This window comes from Desmodus rotundus, chromosome 11, assembly GCF_022682495.2.
Source record: "Desmodus rotundus isolate HL8 chromosome 11, HLdesRot8A.1, whole genome shotgun sequence".
Lineage (NCBI taxonomy): Eukaryota > Metazoa > Chordata > Mammalia > Chiroptera > Phyllostomidae > Desmodus > Desmodus rotundus.
Window position 1 is genome coordinate 92,089,505 of NC_071397.1, and position 24,001 is coordinate 92,113,505.

Below are 24,001 nucleotides of genomic sequence, written 5' to 3' on the forward strand. Positions count from 1 at the left end.
GAGGCGGTTTCTGAAAATCAAGTCCAAAGGGCCCAGAAGCCTCTTGGGCTTTAATTATGAACCATAAGTATAAAAGTCCTATAAAATATAAGCACTTACTTATATGTGAGATACATGTTTAATCCACAAACTTAAAAAAATAACTTTTCTTTTTCAGGAACAGCACAAGACATCCAAAAGGTAAGCTCTCTTACGTTTCTTATTTTGAAATGTTTATTTTTATAGGTACCCTTATATATCTCATCTCCAGCCTGTGTTCCCAGTGTAAACAATTATTTCACATTTCAAAGGACTGTTAGGTGAGGACGCATCTTCATTATCTCTCCCAGCTTCATCTCTCAGAACTAAGGCAATCCTTCCTTCATCCTTCCGCCCCACCTCTCAGAAGCCCTAAGGTTGCCTTAGGACGTGAGAGCTGTACACCCCACCTTGCCCTGTGCCTCTGCACATGTAAGACTGAGGTTCTTGCGTCCTGGGTATCACTCCCTTCTCCAAGCATTAGCCTTCAGGCACAAAGGTCCCCTGCTAAGAACATGGTCCTCTGGTGGTGTAACCAGAGGTGGGGTCGATCCCGTGTTATACAATGCAATTTTGTTATAGCAAGTTTAGATTTTTCTTCCTCTGATAACAAGTTAGGAGGGGTAGGAAAACATGGCATGCTCCATTGGTAGATGTGTGTCCAAGTGTATGACTTCAAAGTGTAGCTGCCGCATCCTGACTGAAGCAGACCAGGTCCAGAATGTCTCCTGACCAATTGGCTCAATGAACATTCTTAGAGAAGCGATCCTGACTTCCTGCTTAACGCTCTGTGTCTACAAGGACGTAACTGTCACTCGCACCGCCCCTTAGCACAGGGCCAGAGTGACCCTGTTAATAAAGGCCGAAGCTTTCAGTCAGATCCCATTAAATGTCTGAAGATCAATACAGTCTTACCTCTAAGTGATTTTTCTTAAAATTGGGGCAGGGAGGTTTTCTTCAGGTTGTGCATATTTTTGTTTGGACGCTTTTAAAACTTATCAACATTAATCGGTCGGTGATTGTCCTGAACTAGGATACGAGATGTAGATTTGTTTTGTAACCTAGTTTGTTTTCATAAACAAATGCTTATGGGGCGGGGGTGGGGGTGCCCAGCTCTTTAAGGCAGTGAACTGAGGCGGAGCCAAGCCCGCTGGGCCCCCGGGGGGCTGGGAGGGGACTCACTCTATCAGTCCTAGAGATAAAATCTCAAAGAGCTTCTTGGAAAATTTCTACAATAGAGACCAAGCCAAGTTGGTATATGGGGAATAGCTAAATCCCATAAAATCTTAAGACAAAAGGACCTAAAGCACCAATGTACTTTTTGCTCAGTGGTAAAATTCTGTCTCCTAACAGTACTCAACATATATATGAAATGCAAGGAGAACAGATTAATGACGACTAAGGAGCTCATAACAGGACATAGTCCTTAATGATATCTTACCATTTCTCCCAGAATATATATTGCAATGCCATGTGTGTATATGTGTGTGTATATGTGTGTACCTGTGTGGGTGCACATATGTTCGTGTGTACGTATTCATTTATTCCTAGACCTCAAAGGGTCCACAGTTCTACTCTGTGGAAAAAACCCACAAGATTAAATGTTTGGATTTTTTCAGTTTTAAAATTGTAATAGAAAAATAACATTCAGGATGAAATTTTATTCTTGCCCTCCCTACTTTTCTCTTCCCTCCCTGATAGACAGGCAAGCAGACGCACAGACATACTGACAGCTAGATATTCCGAGGCAATATGTATCCCAGTTTCATTGACAAGTAATGAAAAATTCTTGCTCATTTGACATTTCCAATAGGTTATTGCAGTGTTTTGATCAGAAAATATGTCCCTGATAGTAATTATTTTGAACTGATCTTGACCCTTCCAAATTAACTCTTTGAAGCTAATCGTTATCCTGCAGGGGCCTCCCAGGGCAATCCACCCCCAGTCTACAGGACTGAGATCCATCTACAGGTTATAAAAGACCCCATTGTGGCCTTTGATTAGACGTCATTAATGTCACTCGAGTTTTACTTCCTAACAAGCATCTAAATATTACTTAATTAAGTGTATTTTGAAAGCAAGTAGAAATGTCAGTAGCTCAACAGTAGATTAAATTACATTCCCGCAACAAAGGCTCTTTGCCTAGAACCTGTAAAGCAGGGCGCTACCTGTCGGGTTCACGGCAGGTCTGCAGATTTGAGGGAAACCCTCGGGGCACGCAGTCAGATCACTGCCAGTGGATCCTGGGACACCACAAGGCACAGTAAGACTCCTTGGAGTCGAGCCCCAGACACAAACCAGACACCACGGCCCTCGACGTCTATGTATGTACATTTACGTGATGTTATTTGCCACGCACACATCGGAATTATTGGAAGTACCTAGGAAGTTTCTGCAGTTAGCTGATTCCCTGCATTGGGTAAGGGACTTGGAGTCAGACCTGAGGTTGAGTCCTAGCCCTTCTCCTGACTACTGACAGCAAGTTATTGATGGAGTTCCTAGGAGCGTAGATGTCCTTCCTATGAAACTGGTACAATCGTCTCTAACTCAGAGCGATTGTGAACATCAAGTTTGGAGGGTGTCTGCAAATGGCCTAGCTCGTTTCTACGTAAATGCCAGTCCCTGTCCTTTCTGCCCCTTTTGCAAAAAATCTGAAGTGCTTTTCAACTCAGTTAAAATCAACAATGTTTACTGATCATTGTCTTTACGAATTTTGCAGTCTAGCAGGAGGGGCAACGTGTAAATACAAGAGAACATTTTAAGTGATGTGTCCCTGGTGCTGCAATTCAATCGATATGTTTCCATCCTCCTCAGGTCTCCAGAGAGGAAAGGTCTCCCCAGCGGACTTCGGCAGGGCCGTCTCCTGCCCAGAGGAACAGTCAGCCCAGCGGCTCTGCCATCCTCAGTGTGCTTCGCGGGGGTGGAGCCATCAGGAACATCTGGACGGACCACCAGATCAGGCAAGCCCTGTTTCCCAGTCGACGGTCCCCACAAGAGCACGAGGATGACGAAGATGATTACCAGATGTTCGTGCCATCCTTTTCTTCTTCAGACTTGAACTCCACCCGGCTGTGTGAAGACAGCACTTCAAGTCGCCCTTGCAGTTGGCACATGGGCCAGATCGAGTCCACAGAGACCCCCAGTGCCGGCCACAGGGTTGTGAGGCGAGCTAGCAGTGCTGGCGAGAGCAACACGTGCCCTCCTGAAATAAGAATCAGGGACAGCGGTGGCTCTCCATACAGTCCCCGAAGGGAGCTGCAGAATGGCCCTAAAACAGAGGGGCAGGACGGACTGACTCCTTTCGGGTCATCTATAGAGTTGACTCTTGATGATATAGACCACGTCTACGACAACATAAGTTACGAGGACTTGAAAGTAATGGTCGCTCAGCGGGAAGAAGCTGAATCCACTCCCCCCAAGGCAACCAGGGACTCTGTTCGACCCAAGAGCACCCCGGAGCTAGCCTTCTCAAAAAGCCAAGCGGGCCATGGGAGGAGCTCTGGGCACACAAACAGAGACGGACCCCTGACAGGCCGAGAGGCGGCGAACCAAAGCACCCATGAACTCGAGGTGGTTGAGGAAAACATCTACGACACCATCAGGCTCCCAGACCCACCCTCGCTGGATTTCAAATGCAGCAGCCTCCAGCGTCCCAAGAGGAGCACCTTCCTGGGTCTGGACGCCGACTTCGCCTGCTGCGACAGCCTGAGGCCCTTTGTTTCCCAGGACAGCCTGCAGTTCAGCGAGGACGAGACGCCTGGCCACCAGGGGCCCTCTGACAATGACTACTTGAGTTTGCTGTACAACTCTTTCAGCTGCAACCTGCCTCTAGCGGACAAGTCTATATCTGACAAACTGTCCGAAGAAGTAGACGAAATCTGGAATGACCTGGAAAATTACATCAAGAAAAACGAAGTCAAAGCTCGAGACCGGCTCCTCGCAGCGTTTCCCGTTAGCAAAGATGATGTGCCAGACCGGCTGCACGCCGAGAGCGCGCCTGAGCTGAGCAGAGACTCGGGCCGGGCCCTGTCCACGCTCTCGCTCCCCGAGCACCGTGCCCTCCGCACGCCGCTGCGGGACAGGCCCGGCAGAGCAAGCAGGGCCAGCTGCCCCCTGGAAGAAGACCTCATATCCAAAGAAGGCTCCTTTCTGAGCCTGAACCAGCTCTCGCTGGCCAGTGAAGTGCCTCCCATGGAAAATCCCTATGACTTGGCCAACAGCAGTCTGTCCCAAACAGACCTAGACAACCCTGACCCGGGTGTGGACGCCACAGATAAGACCAAAAGCAGAGTTTTTATGATGGCTCGGCAGTACAGTCAGAAGATCAAGAAAGCAAATCAGCTTTTAAAAGTGAAAAGCCCTGAGTTGGAGCAGCCACTGGCCAGCCAACAGCATAAATCTGTACACAAAGACCTGGCAGCCATCTTAGAGGACAAGAAGCAAGGAGGGCCTGCCATCGGTAGGTCCCTGCACACTGCCTTTCTGCCTTCTTGCAAGTAAGATGTGAGAGCAGCTTTCAGGCTCTAGAGGTCCTTAAAACCACGAGAACATGGCCACTCAGACGTACCTTCTCTCAGAGGGAGACCACAGGGTTACGAATGCAGGCTGTCAAAAATCTAATTTTCCTCCCACCTCTGTAAGTTCTCATGGCTGGGCTCATAATTAGATTGACCTGAGACACGTTAGCAGGAGAAAATGTCCAAAAGTCATTACAGATGTATTAATATGTGTGGGGGTGCCCTAAGAACATGAGACTCAAGGACACTTTAGGCAGTTGAGGCTTATATGTGATTCTGGAGCTGAGGAGAAAGCAGGGGTGGGGGGAGGACTGGGATTTGAAAGGGCAGGAAGACATTGCACGTGGAGAAAAGCAATGTTTGGTACATAAATGGGGAACCATCTTTAACAATGGGACACAGAGAACTTTGAACAAATGGGCCTTGGTGGGTTCCTCGCTGTGTGTCACTAGTTTTTATTAACCTATATAATGATGGCTCCCTTCCAGAAGCAGGTCCTTTCTTTAAATTCCTTCTAGAAAGTTAGGGGGAAGTCAAAGCTTTTGCCGGTATCTTACTTTTCTTAAAAATAACCAGCATAAAATAATCAATATCCCCAAAGGGATATTTTGGGGTGGCAAGCAACAGACCCTCTCGCACTTCACCAGCTCAGCGTGAGTCGGAGTGTGATTTGGTCCCAGAGGGTTTTGTTGTGCAGGTACCATTGTCACTGCAGATTTCATTGTGAAGTTTTCTCTAACGTAATCTGAACCGTGGGAAATAGTGATCAGTTTAACCTGTGGCATCTCAAGCTTTTCCCCCTGCATCCGTGTATCTGGCGGAATAGCTCAGGTGAGCTTTTAAGGTTTGGAAACGTAAGGAATGAAATTGCTCTTTGCTCCAGAATCCCAACAAAAATGCCTACTGGTCCTAACAGACAAAAAGGAATACTTTTTGCATTATTTTTTACCTGTTCATCCTATCACTCAGTTTTCTCATGTGTTCTGGTTACTAGTTTTTTTTTTTTTTTTTTTTAAATAGCTGCTATGATGCACTTAATACCAATGCATATAGTACATTTGGTATTCTCATACATGCTTCCAAGAAGTTTAATTCTTTTAGTCCAGCCTCCTTGGTGGGGCAGAACTAAACCTGGACCTCAGGCGTGATATTGGTACGGTTAGGACTGGAGGAATGAGAAGTTCATGGCTTGACTTCTTTCTCTGTTGTGAAGTACGTACCTTCTGGCTAAATTAGAGGGCACCCTGGAGGACAGAACTTAACACTGATCTTGATGGTGGGGCAGAGATGAGAATAAAGCACACAGCTGTCATGAAAAGAGCCTCCTCCCTCCCCCAGGCACCGGCTCTCTCACCTGAGGACCTTTTCACCTCCAGACCCAGAGAGATCTCTGGGGCTGGGCCCAGGACTTAGCATTTTAAACCAGTGTGGCCATTCAATCAAATGTAAAGATTCCCTGCCCTAGATTTTCTGACGAAGAACCACTTTAGTATCAAATGAGAGGAGATAGTTCGCCAATGAAAAGTGAAAGCCAACGGCTCAGGGTCAGGGTATGTTCAGATGCTGAGCTTGGTGGCGATATGGCTTCTCTGCCAGGTCGACGCCACTGCCCTTCTTTCCGGGGGATTGGTTTCATGGAAGCTGGAGAATAAGATGAGGATATCCGAGTCCTACAGGACTCTACACGTTACATGACAAGAATCTATAGGGAACTGGTTGGTTTTTTTTTTTTTTAATTTCAAGGGTATTTATGAATTGTCTAAAGCTCTACTTGTTTCCTGGAGCTAATCATGTAACAACAGATAGGAAGTGAAGCCCTGAACTGTTTACCTGAAGGACTTGACAGACTCTTTGAGATGTTCTTCTTTTTAAGTAAAGGTTGAAAGTGACTTTTGTACGAATGTGAGAGAGACTAGATCGCATATATTTTTCTCTTTGCAGTCATATGCTTGACTTAATTCATGTCCCCTTTGCAACGCCAAATTGCCAGGCTGGTTTGTTGGTATACCTGGAAAACGTGGCTCAGTTCCAGCTGCAGAAGGACTGTTTGGGGGCACAGGTGGCATTGGGACCAGCAGTGAATTGGCAGTGCAGCCGCCAACTGAATCTGGGCTAGGGTTTCTCAGAATGAGAGGAAATCAAATCTGAAGCTTCTGCTGATGATGCATTGTGCCAGCAGACTGGTCTAAGAGGTGGCCCTCCCCCGAGCCAGGTTTTGAACATAGACCGTCCATTAAAATGCAAAAACTCTACCCTGATAGAAGCACGTCCTTCAGTACTGAGTCTGTGGCTTGTAGCTACCTTGAATAGTCTCCTTTAGGACCCTTCTTTTCAGTATGAATAGATTTCCCTTTGTGGTTTTCTTTTACTTTTCACTTTCAGTTTGTTCTCCTTTTTGTTTTGCCTGTGGGTGTGTCTTGGGATCCTATAGACACTTCTCTCAGCTTTGTGTCTGGGTCCTTTCTTGACCTGGTGGGCTGCTGTCAGGTTCTCCCCCACAAAGAGGAGAAGCTCTCACCCACGTCATCTTGAGAGTGGAGTCGTCCCCAGGCCTTCAGCCTCTCCGACCTGAGGAATCATCCATCTGGGTGGATCGAGACCACTTCCTGTGCCCATAAGGCTTTCAATCAGTTGACGTGACGACTCCTTTTCTCTCTCTTGTTTATCTGGGCACAGGACATCGTAATCGAATGGACCGATTCTCCAGACTTCTTCGTATGGGCCTTGCCACTTTGCCAGGAGCTTGCTCTCGGTGTTGTCCAGAAGGAGGAGCACCCTATTCACCTGCTGAAACTCTCGAGCACCTTTATTGAACTCTCTAGCCGGGGTCTACAGGCCCCGGGTCAGATCCGCCCAGAACTCACCCAACCAGGTCTAGTGGCTCCTACCTTTTAGAGCGTGATGTAGCTTGTTGGCCTTCCTCCTGATAGTCTTTGAGGCCGACGAGGCCTGGGGATCCCTTTTCTGTGATGTTTGACATGGGAGGAAATGCCATACAGGCCTGAGGAATCTTCCTCCTTGTGCAAAGTAGGGAAGGCGAAAGAGCATTTTATGCTTCGTGCTACATCTCCAGCAACATCAGACACACTGATTTTAATCCTCTGTCTTGAAAACAGTGTATTTCATGCTTCTGTCAACAAGCATACTTTCAAATTTTTATCTGGAATCATTAAAAATCCCACCTTTTAAACTCACAAAAGCAACCAGAGAAAGCCTGGGGGTTGTCACATACTGACAATGTGCACGTTCTATAAAGTCAGTAAGGGCAGGACCCAGGATGGGGACAGACCTTGATCCACCTGGCTGAGACTAAGCTTTTCAGGCTGATGTCATCTTGGGCTGGCTATTGCCTACACATCTGGCTCAGGAAATCTAACGACAGCTGTTGCTCTGGAAGCCTCTCTCTTGTTCACATTGGCATCAAGCAAGTTATAGTCACTCCTAGAGGGTCAAGTTTAACACCAAAACAATAAAACAAAACTTGGATAGACACAGTATATTATCTACCTATGAGATACTTTCTATTCCAAATTTATAAATGGCCAACTTTTTTATTATCCAAAAATAAATTGTATGCATTATGAGTTACCTATAGGGAACATTTTAATCAGAGATTGTCTTCCTATTTCCCCATGTCCTGCTACGCCCCTGATTTCGAGGCTGCCTTTCCATTCTCTGGCATGGTCTTAGAAACGCATGTCCATTTTCAACACCACGCTGAACGTAGGAGGCAGTCCAAAAGTTATCTGAGTGATGAAGACCAGTTTCTGTCTCGAACTGTGCATGGGGCTCTGTAGGGATTGTTCCCCAAGTTGAAAAGCTCACGGACTAGCTGGAATAATAAACGAACCCATATAAAACAAGCAGCACAAGAGTGTGTGTGCACGCAGGCACGTATGTGCATTTGTGCACAACCAGTAACTTACTATCAGTTGCACACTAAGTGTATACAAGTGCATACTAAGTATGTAAGACTTCAGAGAAGAGAAATCAGAAAAAGATTCATGGAATGAGGTAGGGCTGATGGAGGTTTTGAGAGGTAATAGGACTTTATGAAGCAAAGGAAGAAGAGTGTGGTAAGGGAGAAAAAGGCACGGGAAATACTACAGGTATTTTGGATGACACGTGGTTTCAGATTATCTGGGCCCCGTGTTCTGAAGTGCAGAACTAATTGTTCTTACAAGACTCTGTGGTTACATCTGGGTACAGAATAGTATGACTGAATTTTTAAATTAGCTCTCACTGCTTTCCCCAAAGCTGTTACCTTCTTGGAACCTTGTGAAAGCTGAGAGCCTTCCCAATTCAGCTGTGGGGTCAGGCCCAAGGCCATAGTGTAGGTGAGAATGACTTGGGTAGAACCCTGGACTCGAAGGTGGGACTGCTAACTAATGATTATGTCTAAAGGTCCAGCTGCCTTTGGTTGGGTTTCATAGTTAATATTATATTATATATGTTATATATAGTAAATATTATAGATTTCAGGATGGCTAACATGGGTACTTTGGTGCCTATGTAGACTTTCAGTCTCCTAAGGGGTTGTCAAATCGTAATTGGTATTGACAGTCCTTACTATGCCCATTAAGGAAGGAGTAATAGTCAAGCATTTGTTACTAGAAACTCTAAGCTAATAACCTCTGTCCTTCCAAGGAATTTGGATTTGAAAACCTAGACAATCTTGATATAGAACCTGTAATGAGAAGTTAAACAGATTATTTGTCCTGGTTTTGGGGACCAGGGAGCAAGTAATTTGAGGGATTTCCAATTAAAGGGCACAAGGAATAATAGCAGGTAGTTTTCTGTCCTCATAGAAGATAGACTCAAGAGAAATGGCAGAAGTTGAACTAAAAATTTAGTTTAAATTATGGAATAAATTACTAACAACAGTTTACTAAAAATATAAACAGCTTAAAGAAAAAGAAAATGTAATGTCACTTGCTGACTGTCCTATATGGGATAGAGTCTGTCCCTCCTTAGAGACTGCCGAGATGTGACCTGAGTGATTTACAGGGTACACGGAATTCTTTGAGTCTAGGGTAGCCATACGGGTACCTGGCTGGGAGTTCAGAAGGAAACTGCTCTTGAAATTGACATCTCTGGGCTCTCTCTCTCTTAAATCATTCCTGGCCCAAGATAATGCTCTATTCATAGTAGGGTTCCATTAATGTCTTTAGAAAAGTCTGTACTCAGAAGTAGAGCAGAGAGTGGCCTCGTAGATTACTTTGAAGTGGCAATAGCTTTTGTGGAAGTAATGGGCAGGTCCTGTTCCGGAACCAGTACGAGAGGCAGTAGAGTATCGATTACACGCACAGATCGTTCATTCTTAACGTCTTGGAAGCAGAGACTTCGGGGCCCAGCTTCGTGGGGATGGGAAAGGATAGATGGGTCAGTCAATGCCTGAAGTGCTGGAAGAGAGGGGCCCCCACCCATGGACCTTGTCTCCCCAGACAGTGGCTGTGGAGGGTCTGCCTGGAAACATGGAGTTTGGGAATAGATGCAGAGAGCAGATTCTTCCTGGAGTAGCTGTCTGAGAGCAGTGAAGACTGGTGAGAAGCCAGGGGTGGCCACCTTGTGGTGGATTGTGATCAGTTTCTTTCCATGGCTACGTATTTTTCATTGGCCTGGGTTTAGCGCTGACTTTCTTATTTTTATGATGTCTGGTTTTAGCACTGACACTATTTTCGTGCTTATAAAGAACACTAGAAATTTTCACAACAAATAGCAAACACGTACTGTTTTCACAACAAATAGCAAACAACTACTGTTGAAATAAAATAATCTAGAATTAGATCAAATTAAATGAACTTTTAGGTGGCATTTTTATTTGTTAAACTGTGGATGATGTTATTAGTTTGTGTTGCTTAGTAGTGAATGGTTAGTCATCCTCAAACTTAAAAAGTCCTGTCAACTGTTTAAATTTTTAAAATAGGTTATAAGGTTATCTTCTTATTTATTTAATTTTCTCATGTGGGGATAATCCTGAGTATATTTTTGTTTTGATATGTGCCTTCCAGGTGCCAGGATTGCTGAGTATTCCCAACTGTATGACCAGATTGTCTTCAGAGAGTCGCCCTTTAAGACTCAGAAGGATGGCTGGGCCAGCCCTCAAGAATCCTCCAACCTCAGAACTACGTCACCTTCCCAGGCCCAGCGTGGTAGTAAGGACTGGCTTTTGCATTCAACGTACAGTAATGGAGAATTAGCAGATTTCTGTCCTCAGCCAGAGCAAGACTTGAAGCCAAAATATCCCACTTTGGAGATCAACACGAAAAGTACTCCCAGACACCTGACCACAGCTTGCTCTGTGCCTTCTCTTCAAACCTCTGACCACCTGCTGGGGCCCATGCAGAGACACAGCGTAGTAGTCAGTCAGCCCAACAAAGAGATCTCATGTCAGGGCCATCTTTATAACTCTCTGGGTCGGAAAGGAATCAGTGCTAAATCTCAGCCTTATAACAGGTCTCAGTCGTCTTCCTCCATCCTGATAAACAAGTCAGTGGATTCCGTCAACTACCCCAATGACATGGGGAGCAAACAGCTGCCATCTTTACACAAAAGTTCAAGGTGTGAGAGTCACCAGGATTTGCTGCCAGGGGCGGGTGACTCGTGTCCGCAGGGTCCTGGAAAACGCTCAGATCTCACTCTTCAAGACTCACAGAAAGTTCTGGTAGTAAATCGCAATTTACCTTTAAATGCCCAAATAGCTACCCAGAACTATCTTTCCAATTTCAAAGAGACCGAAGGAGATGAAGACGACTATGTGGAAATAAAGTCGGAAGAAGACGAGCCAGAGTTAGAGCTGTCTCACGGTCAGAGAAAGAAATCGGACCCGAAGTCGGTGGGTGCTGACCTTCCCGATGACGTCTGCCGCAAGGACACGCCTCACTCGTCCAATAGTCCGAGCACTCCAAGAAAGCCAGTGAGTGGCAAACTGGGGGTTTCACCCTACCTGACCCCATACAGCGACTCAGACAAACTGAATGACTACCTTTGGAGGAGCCCGTCTCCCAACCAGCAGAACATCGTCCAGAGTCTGAGGGAAAAATTTCAGTGTCTGAGTTCCAGCAGCTTTGCCTAAGGTCCCCAGTGGCGGCGGCCCAAACTAACTTCCCCCTGTGCTCACAAAAACAGCCTGCCAGGCATTTTACATGCACCAGATTAAACAGTTTTGCAATAACCAGAGGTGTAAACGTACTTCCTTTTACAGCACAACTTTTTGAAACGGCTGGTGACCCAGCCGGGATTGTACTGTAGCCGACGTCAGCATCTGTGTGTTCCGATGCCGGTCGTCTTCGTGGTTCACGGAAGTCAGTCTTACTTGAAGATGTCTAGGTTTTCTTTTTCCTTTCTTTAATAAGGTGGCCATATCTTTTTTCCCATATTCTGACAATAGTGCCCAGACTGTAAGAAATGCAATATTCCTCTCTTCTTCTTATCCAGAAGCCACAAGTAGTTACATCTTAGGACTGACTCAAAGGCAGCAAAGGAGCTTTTCCCTGTTCTTCAAAGGAAACGAAAGCTGTGTAAAGGACTATGCTTATTATATCTGGCATTCTTGTTTCATTTGTGGTAAGACCCTAGAGTACTTTAAGCTGAAGATCTCTAATTGGAGTATATGGTCCCTGGTGCCCATTTTAGGGTTTCTATTCTGGTATTCCTACATCGGTGTATTGTAATGCAGAACTTGTGTAACTATCGGAAATTAGAATGTCACGCGACCAATTTGCAAAAACAAAAATCTTGACCTGGATTCCTGGAAAAGCATAAAGAATGTACTGCTCGTCACATTTATGTTATGATTTCTAGGGTGTAAGGAATGATTCCCTCGATGGTTTAAAGAAGGCCGAGGGCAAGAAAATGCAAGTTGACTTAACTGTTAGAAAAGATGGGTTGACATCTGGGAACAGCTTGATTATCTGCTCCTGTTTCAGTGGAAGGGCTGGGAGAAATAGGACTGGTCTATTTCTTGTGCCTGCCTCTAATCAATGGAAGTAAACCACAAGCTAAAAAATACAAATAAGCACTTTAAAGTTCCCCTTTCCAGAGTGGTTTTTCACATGAACTTTCCTGACTTTTGTACTCAGCCAAATGACCTCATCTCGGCCTGGAGGGTTTCCTCCACCGCAGTGAAATTTGTTCCCTAAAGCAAACACAGCGTGGGGGCGTCTTTCCTCATTGTTCTGAGGCATATAAAGGAAGGGAATCTTTGGTTAACGAGTTCTGGCTAATACCATCTTTCATGTTGTGATTATGGTCTTTAAAATAGCCGTTGTTGTGGTAGGTGAGGTTAATATGACTCTCTACAGAAGGAAACTAAAAACAAAAGCAAAGCCTTGTGAGTAGAAGGCAAAATCGATGGCGCTAAAGAGGAAAGTGAAGGCGGGTCTGTTGTTCCTTTATAAAAACACTATTTCAGTAACGACTCCATCGGTGCAGCAAGAACGTTTCTCAAACAGTGGCTTCTGCAGCCTCACTTTAAAGCAGTTTTACCTCCTGTGGCCCCCACCCCTCCCCTCTGAGTTTTCATTTTGAAAGACAGGATAGTGTGCTTGGGGCAAGGGATCTGGGCTTCTCATCGGAAGGTGAGCAGTGATACCGACTTGTATCAGGGATGGCTTATCATTGAATTATCCTCATTCTTTTCCCCTTTTTAAGTCCTGTGCCTCTTTTTCTTAACTGTAAAACATAAAATGTGACCACCGTTACTGTACACACAGGTACTGAGGCATTCGTTTTTCTTCTTCAATAACAAAAAGTAACCCAGGTTTCTTGCTTCTCTATACTGTTCTTGCTTCTTGGCTTCTTGTAGCTTATAAAACAAAGTCCACGCTAAATGGCCTGGTTCTGGAAACCTTTCTTCTTTCCATTCCTTTCTTTAAATGTGATAGGCGTTTTCAAGATTCGCAGTGTCAGGAAAGACAAGTACTGTGAGAAGGTATGTTGTGAGACTTGCTGGAGGTATTTGTCAGCGCGCGGAAAACAGTTACGTGACTCTTCTGGCCCCAAGAATGCAGTCTTGCACTTTGCCTTTTCCTTTCTGCCACCAACATTCTACAGTGTCCAGATTACTGTGCTGTCTTTCTTGGAAACGATTCATTCTTAACACCAGTATCTTGCTGACGGCCTTGGTATCCCCTGTGGGAAGGAATACAGCCCAAGGCCAGTGTGGAGGTCTTAACTACAGAAAATGTCTATACGGTCCTCTTTAGTTTCTAGGACAAATCTCTAATTTTATAGATTGCCTCTGTCACCAGGATGCAGACTTTGAGAGCTGTGTATGTATATTATATAAAACCATGCTGGTATTTTTCCTCAAAGTTATCAATTAAGTGCTTTTGTTTGAAATAGTTTGTTTTGGAGGTGGGGTGAGGATGTATATAACTGAAGAAAAAGGGGTCTCCGTACTTCAGATATGTCACATTTTTATTAGGTCTGTGTACTGAAGGTTCAACTTTTTTTTATCAGCTCACTTTTCACCTACTCTATTCTTTGTGCAAAAAAAAAATGCATCTAAGAAAACATAGTTTAAATATTGTATATAAGTTAATGAAAGTAATGCTCATTATTTAATAAAGTTTATAAAGTACAAAGTTACTTACAGTGTGAACTGATGTGTCTACTCTAGAAAGGCCAACCTTTCTCCAAACTACATTTAGTGAAAACATTCTGTTTTGCCTTGTGATCTGTGCAGGGAATGGCTCAGGGTAATGATGATTCACCACATTGCGATGACTGACCGTTTTCTGCATCTTTTGACTTTTTTGTACTTTTGAAATATTGAATTTAATGTCAGACGGTATTTGTTTTCTTCACAGGGGGCTGAGTTAGATATATCATTAGGTTGTCTTTCATCTTTTCTTCTTTTAGTTTGTAGTAACAAGACATCCTTTTATTATTTCATTATTGAATTAAAAAATTAATATAAAAATCTTTTGACAAAAATTAAGGCTTTTTCCAAGTAATTTCATGTTCTGAATTTTTTGGATACACAAAAATGTTGTAGAGAACAAAAGCGTGTTGATAGAAATGGATAATCATGGACACTTTCTAAAGCAATGCTATTTCCAAATATAAGTAACAACCTACTCCAGTAGAACGAAAATGTACGTTCCCTAACTGTCCTCATTCAGGGGAAAATGGCTGTGCATTTTTCTTCGGAGTGTCCTAGAGTGAAGAGTTCCCAATGTCACTCAGAGGACCCATCAGACTTACCGAATCTTCCCCTTCCACCTTAAAGTTGAAAGTAGATGGGGGATTTTAAAAAAGTAATTCATAAGAATTCAATTTAGAGACAAAAATGACAGAAGAAGAAAACCATGCCCTGTGTAAATTCTATACATAAATTATAATACTAAGGCAACGGAAAAAGTCTTATAAAACAACAGGAGGAAAGGGAGCTATAAATATATCTATTAAACATGAGTATTTAATAACATTTCCCTAGATTTTCTTTCATAAAAACTTTCTAAATTTCTGTTTTGAAAAGCAAATATTAACACTACTGCACGAGCTCGTGCAGCCCTTCTCACGTAACTTCCCCTCTGGGCAGTGCTAACCACACTCAATTCTATCAGCCAAAACGCATTACAAGAAAAGAAACTGCTTCAACATTTTCTGCTAATTTCTATTTGTCTACATGTCCTTAACTTTAACTTTGTCCAATGCATAAGACCTGGGGCTTTCTTATGCATGCTCTTGCAGTGTTTTTCGTTTAAATGTATGAAGACGTAAGCATTCTCTCACATTTCATCTCACATTTTTCTTTCTTTACAAGTAGTTTAGAGCATGGAACACCAAGAGGTGTCTCGCAGTGAGGCGACTCTGTGAGATCTGAGGAGAGAATCTAAAAGTGAAAATCGCCCTAAAAGGTGATGAGTTGCCTTACCTTTGGGGAGACTGTTCCCTTGTTCTCCATTTTAGACTTTGTCAGCACATTTAAAGCTCCCACGAGACACTTGAGTGGGAATTTTGTAGACAGCAAGTAAAGGCTCTCCTCTTAACGTAAAGGAAACATATGTCATAGCAGGTCTGCAGAACCTATTGCTTCTCGGAAGGAAACTTTACCCCTGGTCCACTCCACCAGTTTGTATTGATTGCCTGGCCTCTAAGCCTCTGGATGGTGACGGCAAGTGTTCTCGGCTCTGTTCTCCCACATGAACCCACCCAAGGCTTGAATAACATGTATACTCTGTCTTCTAAAACACCACGTCTAGCCTAGACTTGCCTCCTGCGTACAAAGAGGATTTTTACCATAGAACATCTCCACTCGCGTTTTCCTTTTACCCAATCCAGGGCTCCTTTGGTCCTCTGGTTCTCCTTCTCTAGCCTGTTGGCCGATGACCACAGCTTCCTCACTGGTTGTCTTGCCACTGCCTTCCCCACTTCCAGACTCGTTCACCTCCATCCTAATCTCAACCAGCAAAACATTCATAAAACACAAGCAGAAGCAAATTCTCTACAAAGCCCTCCCAAATCTGTCTGTGCCTCCATAGGAGATGCTCCCGTTGCCTGCACAGCACCTGTCATCCAGGAGAAAATCTGCATGGTCCTCACAGCTCAAAAGTTACTGCTAAGAACCGCAGGGTCCTGGACTGTACTCAGCTTACAAGCTAACTAGTTAGCCTGCCTCCGCATCATGGATGCTGGCAGAAGACATGTGATTCCTAGGTCAGAGATAAAGGACATTACCACTCCCAGCACAGCAAGGAGCATGAGCTTCACATTTGTGTTGCTTCTCCTTGCTCCTCCAGGCCCACGGGCGGGGGCAGGGAGGGATGCACAGCAGCCCAGGTGCATACTGCACACACGGGGGGTTTGCTTTGTTTCACAGCTGAAGAACCCTGAATTTAGTAATCCCCAGTTCAGGGCTACTAGTGTATCTGCCTGATCTTTGCCCCTGGGGAAATACGTTACCTTCACTCCTAGTTAAAGGGCAGATGATGAGCAAATAAGTGTGCCCTCTGACCCAGAGGGAGGAGACGCTATCTTCTAAGTCTGTTTACTATACAAATGTCTTTGCAACAACAGCTGGAACAAAACTAATACAAGACAGGAAGAAATGCAAAATGCAGGAGACCCATAGAGAGTTGTCTCAGAACAATCATGTAATTCCATGGCACACAAAGATTGTTTTTAATTATTACCCAAAATTGTCAAGGATGGAGAAGATGGTTTCTACCAATTAAATGAGCATATAAGTCATAAGTATACATTTTGCAGAAGTGAACTTGGTAATATGGCTCAAGTATATTGAAATTCATAATCTTTGGCTCAGTAATTATACATCTAGCAATTTATTCTAAGGGTATTATCAGTGTGGTTGAAGATGTATGTGCCAACTATCTCCACCTCTGGCCTTCCCTGCAGAATAATGTGGATTCTGCAGACCAGAGTGGGTGTGTGTTATCGGCACTCCTAGAGATCAGGCCAGTCAGTGCCTTCTGGGTCCTTGCTTTCCATCCTAAACACAGAGCCCAGGGCCAAGCTACTCCCCGGAAGCTTCAGAAAAACAGCATTAAACACAGAGCTGCTCTCTACGTCCAAGCCCATCATTCGAGCCTCACGCAGCTCTTCCTGCGAGATCGTTCTCCTTGTCCATCAAGGACTAGAAGTCCCATGGAAGTGCGACCCTTGAAAAGTCCAAGTGCCCTCGCTACACTTTTGACCTCCCTGACATTTGCTGGGTCTGTGTCTTTGGCCTCTGGACCACTTCTGTGTCCATGCTTCGTATCCCTGTTATCCTGGGCCCCTCTGATCACCTTTTCTTGCTCCCATCCCCATCCAACTTTCTTTTCCCTAAGCCAGCTTCTCACTGCCACTCATCCTCCCACACCCCCTCCCTGTGTGCTCTGGACCACCTGAGGTTCCATGCTTACATCCTCCACATCTTAAGGGGAGGCTCTTCCCTCTCCTACCATCCAGCAGCTGCCCTCTCCTGTACACCAGACTTCTGCTCATGCAGTTCCTTCCCCTCAGAATACTCGTTTCCAGCAGCTGACCTCCCCTCAGCCTGACTCCTGAGTCATCCTTGCGAGTGTACTGCCCTCAAGTGAATCTCCTTCGGGAAGCTTGTCTTGACTAAGGTCTAGGAAGGTACGTCTTCTTGGTGCTCTTACGAACTCGGGACTGTCATACCCATAACTTTTCATTGATATGCCTGTGTGCCCTATGTACGGTCCCACACAGTGAACTCTGTGTGACCTGGGCTGTGCCTGTCTTCCTCAAGTTATTCCTTAACTACATGCCTACACAGAGCTTGCTATGGAGAAAATTCTCTATCTATCAGGAGATTGTGTGTGTGTGTGTGTGTATCTGAGAGGCGGGGGGATATACAGGGTCCAGCACAAATAATACCCCTTGTTTATTACAAATTCTTTTATTACAAAATCATCAGCATGTAAATCAGTAACATAACAGTATCACACTCAAGCACACCATATGACATTTTAGGTGTAAAGCTTAAATTAAAACTATAAATTATTTCACCCATATTATTACCCTACCAACCACACCCAAGCAGGGATTACTTCTGCCAGACCCTGTATATATATCAGTTATATATTCCTTATACTGAAAACTTTCTTTGACATATACCCAAATGTTATCTCAATCATGGAATACACATACAGTACAATTCACCCATTTAAAGTGTACAGTGCAATGATTTTTTGAAAATTCACGAATTTGTTGTGCGACTATCATCACAATTAATTTTAGAATATTTCTATCACCTCAGAAAGTAACCCTGTACCCATTAGCTATCACAGCCTAATTCCCCCATTTCCCCCATTTCCCCCCCCCCAGCTGTAAGCTGCCATTGACATATTTTCCATCTCTACACACTTGTCTATTCTGGACATTTCCTATCAAGGACTCATACAATATATGTCTCCACAGTCTTTTTAAACATCACTATTGTCAGCATGGGTCAGGTGGAGACTACTGTGGTAGAGTTACTATTGGAATTTCCTGCAACCAGGAACTGGATTTTTAAAAAATAAGGAAAAAAAGAGACTATTTTGGGGGGGAAGATGTTGGGTTCAGCAAAATTAAGAGGAAGATACAAAGATTTCCCATATACCCAAATGGACTGGGCAATTTTCATCCTTGCTACCAGTGGTTCGTATTCGGTAGTGTCTAATGAATGTTTGTGAAATGAAGGGTCCCGATTCAAAATGAGATAAATAAGCCTCCACTGGGTTTTATGGCTTGCCCAAGCATTGCTTCTGTGACTTTGTTTCCTTCTGTGTGAAATCGTGTGAACACCTGCCTCTCAGGGTGGAGATGTTAGCTATTCCTATACCCAAAAGTCATCGTGTGTTAGATGTGGCCATCATCCTACAGTGAAAACATAGAAAAATAGTATAAGATTAAAAAACATGTTTGTTGAAGTCGGGTAAACTCCCAGCCTGCCAAAAAAAAAAAAATTATCCCTCTGGCCCTGTTTCCCGATTGAAAACCAGGACAAAACTCAACTCATTATATTTTTTAGGACTAAATGAAGGTGTATCTCCAGCATCTAGTACAGTGCTGACAGTCGCTGATGGAAAACCAGTGTTTATCATTTGAACTAGGTTTATTCCCGCTTTACTTGAGAATTACAATACTGATAAGATAATGGACGAAGTATCACTTTGAGGCTCACAGAGGTTAAGTAACTTGCCTAAAGCTTACAAAGTCAGCATTTGAATCCCAAGGCCCCACACTTTACTGTTAGGGCACTAATAAACCCAAGCCCTGGTCTCCAAGCCTGACCAAGTGCCCCTCCAGGAAGCAAACTGCCGCCTGAAGACAGGGTGGCATCAGCATCATAGGCAGAAGCAGGGCCTGAGCCCCAATGACAGTGCCAGAAACCCTGAAATTGGCAGCCTGGCACCTCTAACCGGCAGCGGGTCGTCCCGCAGGCCCCCGCCCTCCCAGCCTCGCAGCATCTAGGTGCAGTGCCCCCTAGGGGCTCCTGCTCGCTGGTGGAGGAACGGAGAGGTCCTGGCTGTCACTGGCTGGTTATCCGCCCGACCCGACACGCTAGCCTGGCTCCCGCCCAGCCACTCTCGGGAGGAACTAGCCGCCGCCACGCCTCCGTGCTCTGCCTGCGCATCTCCGCGTGGCGGGCGGAGCTGGCGCCTCTCGCTCCCACCGCCTCGCAGCCTCCTTCCGCACCTCCCGCGCCATGAGCGCGCTCCTGCCGCGCTTCCTGCGCCAGCTCCGCTGCCCGCTGCAGCCCGCGGGCCCGCCGCGCCGCCTCCGAGTGCCACGTCGCGCCAGCAGCAACGGTGGCGGCGGGTATGGCGGGGTCGAGGGCCCGCTCGGGCAGCGGCGGCAGCAGAACGCCCAGGCCGGCAGCAGCCACGGCCCGGGCAGCCGGGCGCCCCCGGCGTGGAACTCGATCGTCAGGTGAGTGTCCAGCGCTCGCCGCCAACCACGTCCCCAGCGGCGGCGGCCGGAGCGCTCAGGTCTTGGCTGGGTCCCGAGAATCTCCGGGGGGGAGGGGAGGTTGCAGGACACAGTGCCGCGAGTGCTTGATGCCAACTTATTAGGGGCGCGGGCGGGGAGGGGCACGCAGGCATCCCCGGCGGCCTCGCGCAGCTCCCACTACACGTGCGCCGGGGCCTCCGGCTCTGATGCTGCCTCGCGGGTGTTGGCAGCGGCAGGAAAGGGCGGCGCGGCCGAAGAGGAGGAGGGGCTCCAGCCTGCGAATCGGGATCGGGGCCGGGACTGGGACGCGGCGGGCCCGCGGGCTCTGGCGAGGAGGCCCGGCCCAGATCCGCTGCCCGCCCGCGCTGGGGCTCGGTGTCTGGGCTGGCTGCCCGCGGCTCACCCGGGGGTGAAGTCTGCCCTCTCCCGAACGCCGCCACTTCCTGCGGGTGAGCGAGCGTGTTTTGGAGTTACATCATCTTTTGGGGGCAAGTTAACGTGGAGCCGAGCGCACCCGACATTGTAAGCGGGATGAGGCGGGAGAAGTCGGAGCTGACGCGTTCCCAGCATCGTGCACTGTGCGCGGGGAATCCCCTGCGCAGGAGCGAACTGTGGGAGCCCGGGGCCGAGTCTTCTCCGGACCCCGCCAGAGATGCCCGGTGCGCCAGCCGCCTGCAAACACACACCCCTCCACCCGCCAGTCATCACCCCCACCCCCCGCCCCCTCGGCCCCTCCCTCTGGGAAAGAGGGAAGAGCAGTGTTGGGCCCTTTCTCGAGAAGTGTGTTAATCTGGGCAGCGGTGCCCAACCATCTGGCGTCTCTGGGCTACACATTAAATACATGGGGACATGTAATCACACACAAAAAATCTCAATGTTTTAAGTAAATTTACGATTTTGTGTTGGGCCGAATTCATAGCCATCCTGAGCCACATGTGTGTGTGCCGCGGGCCACAGGTTGGACACCCGACTGGTAGAGTGCAGCGCTCAGACCTACCCGGAAGGTGGCGGGAAAGCCCCGACCTGCCTCCCGGACCAGGATTCTTGGATCCGTGTCCCTGGGCCAGCTGTCCCACCTCCCTCCGTTCACATCCTCTTTTCTCTTTCCTTCTGTCCTTCACTCTGAAAGTCATGGCCAGTTGCCTCGCCACCCTCCCACTCCCCAACCCCTGTTTCCAAGGCTCATTACAATGTGAAGGATGACTCTCAAGAGCCCTTTAATTTACCTGGTCATCTTTCTGAATGTTGTAGTTACTTTAGGCCTTTTCAGGTCATTAGATTTTAACCAGTGTAGGGCTTAAAGGGTGAGGGTCTGAAGACATTTATTGTATGAAAGCTCTGTGGGGTTAGGGGCCTTGTCTGTCTTCCACTTGCTAGATCCTTACTCCTGGAGAGTGCCTGGTATAAGGGAGGCACTCATGGCATGCCTGGTGGGTGAATGACTCTAAACTTGGGGTCACTTGTGGGTTTTATCCACGGTTCCTTTCATTGAAAGCCATGACTGACACAGAACGGCCAGTAGGGGGCCTGGGTGAGGATCCCGCCGCGCTGCACTGGCCCGCCTCCCATCCCTCACTACAATGGGAGACCTGGGTTACAAAGGAGAACAGGAACAAAATGCACAGTCCAGGAGTCCTCACTTACTCAGGCCTCAACAGATGTTGGCTATTGTTTTTATTTATCTCTACAGCATTCTAAGCCAGGGTTTGCCAACCGTAGGTAGCAAATGTTTTAGAATCTGCGGTCCAGGAGGAAAGTAGAAGATATTAATGTAGGTATGTTCTTATGAGAAAAGAACACATCTTTGCCATGTTTTATTGGTGAAATTTAAAGTTTTATTTGTGGATACTAATGTTTGAATTTTACATAATATTCATATGCCCCCAAATATTATTATTCTGATATTTTTAAAAGCCATTCTTAAATATATTTTATTGATTATGCTATTACAGTTGTCCTATTTTCCCCCCTTTATTCCCCTCCACCCTGCACACCCCCTCCTACCCACATTCACCCCTTTTAGTTCATGTCCATGGGTCATACATATGAGCTCTTTGGCTTCTACATTTCCTATACTATTCTTACCCTCCCCCTGTCTATCTTCTACCTACCATTTATGCTGCCCATACTCTGTGCCTTTCTGTCCTCTCTCCCCCTCCCACTCCCCTGTTGATAACCCTCCATGTGATCTCCATTTCTGTGGTTCTGTTCCTGTTCTAGTTGTTTGCTCAGTTTGTTTTTGTTTTTGTTTTAGGTTCGGTTAATAGCTGTGAGTTTCTTGTCATTTTACTGTTCATATTTTTGATCTTCTTTTTCTTAAATAAATCCCTTTAACATTTCATATAATAGGGGCTTGGTGATGATGAACTCCTTTAACTTGACCTTATCTGGGAACCACTTTATCTGCCGTTCCATTCTAAATGATAGCTTTGCTGGACAGAGTAATTTTGGATGTAGGTCCTTGCCTTTCATGACTTGGAATACTTCTTTCCAGCCCCTTTTTGCCTGTAAGGTCTCTTTGGAGAAATCAGCTGATAGTCTTATGGGAACTCCTTTGTAGGTAACTCTCTCCTTTTCTCTTGCTGCTTTTAAAATTCTCTCCTTATCTTTAATCTTGGCTGATGTAATTATGATGTACCTTGGTGTGTTCCTCCTTGGGTCCAACTCCTTTGGGACTCTCTGAGCTTCCTGGACTTCCTGAAAGTCTAGTTCCTTTGCCAGACTGGGAAAGTTCTTCATTATGTTTTCAAATAAGTTTTCCATTTCTTGCTCTTCCTCTTCTCCTTCTGGCACCCCTATGATTCAGATGTTGGAACATTTGAAGATGTCCTGGAGGTTCCTAAGCCTCTCCTCATTTTTTTGAATTCTTGTTTCTTCATTCTGTTCTGGTTGAATGTTTCTTTCTTCCTTCTGGTCCACACTGTTGATTTGAGTCCCGGTTTCCTTCCCGTCACTGTTGGTCCCCTGTGCATTTTCCTTTATTTCACTTAGCATAGCCTTCATTTTTTCCTCTATTTTGCGACCATACTCAACCATTTTATGAGCATCCTGATTACCAGTGTTTTGAACTGTGCATCTGGCTATCTCTTTATCGTTTAGTTGTATTTTTATGAAGCTTTGATCTGTTCTTTCATTAGGGCCATATTGTTTTTGTCTCTGCTTGCCTGTTACTAGTAAGGGGCAGAGCCTTAGGTGTTCATCGGGGCGGGGCAACCCAGGTGGCTGCGTTGTGGCACTGTCTGTGGAGGAGGGGATCCGAGAGGGAACAGTGCCAGTTGTTCAGCTCTCAGCTGGTTTTCAGTCACTTACTCTGCTACCCACAAGCAAATTGGGCCCTTCTGTGCTGATTCCCAGGTGGGTGGGTTTGTGCTCACTCTAGGCCCCTGTGGGTCTCTCCAGTGAACCCTCCTGTGAGGCTGGGAGTTTCTCCCGCTACCACCTCAACCCCCACTGGGAAAGTGCTCTCTAGCTGGGTATGCTGTGGAGCTAAACCTCAGAACTATGTTATTAAAAAAATAAGAAAGTGTATGCAAGTATTCATAGGAAGCACCCAGTAATGTAGCCATCATTAGCAGCTTTATCATTACTGCTGTTACTGTTCTGTAAAATGTATCCACTCGTTGCCAGTGCAGTCATGTATTTAATGCTCCATGATGCTCCCAACCCGCACTCTATCTTGGAATACTGATGGCTGTTTTGGAAGAGGCTGTTGGGGAAATCTTTACTATATTTATTCTCAGGTTCCTCTTTTTCCTTTGAAAAGGTTGCAATATAGGATATTATTCATAAATAGGCTCAGCATTCGGGGATGTACTTAAATTGGTACTTTTTAACAACATTTATCAGCTACCGCCTCCCAGGCTCTTTGGCATGGCCACAGGTGGCTGCAAGGGAGGCTGAGGAGTGTGGCTGTTATTCTGGCAGCCTTGTGCCCAGCTAACCCACATTGCAGACGGCTCCCAGCTTTACAGAGCCTTCTAGAACTAAGCAGGAGTGAGGACCCATCTTGGCCCGGATTAGCAGTCACGGAGGCAGGGACACAGCGCAGCACGTGG

At 46.0% G+C, this 24,001-nt stretch overlaps 2 protein-coding genes across 9 annotated transcripts in view; both read left to right on the plus strand.

Moving 5' to 3' along the window:
* Positions 1–14,126, plus strand: part of PLEKHG1 (pleckstrin homology and RhoGEF domain containing G1) — a 200,388-nt gene extending 186,262 nt beyond the window's left edge. For all 8 annotated transcript variants that reach the window (XM_045188902.2, XM_045188903.2, XM_045188904.2 and 5 more), the window contains 3 exons: positions 158–180; positions 2,833–4,477; positions 10,547–14,126. In XM_045188902.2, the coding sequence (XP_045044837.2) occupies positions 158–180; positions 2,833–4,477; positions 10,547–11,610 (2,732 nt within the window). In that variant the 3' untranslated portion in view covers positions 11,611–14,126. The remainder of the gene's footprint in view (positions 1–157; positions 181–2,832; positions 4,478–10,546) is intronic.
* A 5,453-nt stretch (positions 14,127–19,579) lies between these two features.
* The window catches only part of MTHFD1L (methylenetetrahydrofolate dehydrogenase (NADP+ dependent) 1 like), a 158,598-nt gene continuing 154,176 nt past the window's right edge, over positions 19,580–24,001 (plus strand). The window contains exon 1 of the mRNA XM_053914293.2: positions 19,580–19,925. Coding sequence (XP_053770268.1) covers positions 19,702–19,925 — 224 coding nt within the window. The 5' untranslated portion in view covers positions 19,580–19,701. The remainder of the gene's footprint in view (positions 19,926–24,001) is intronic.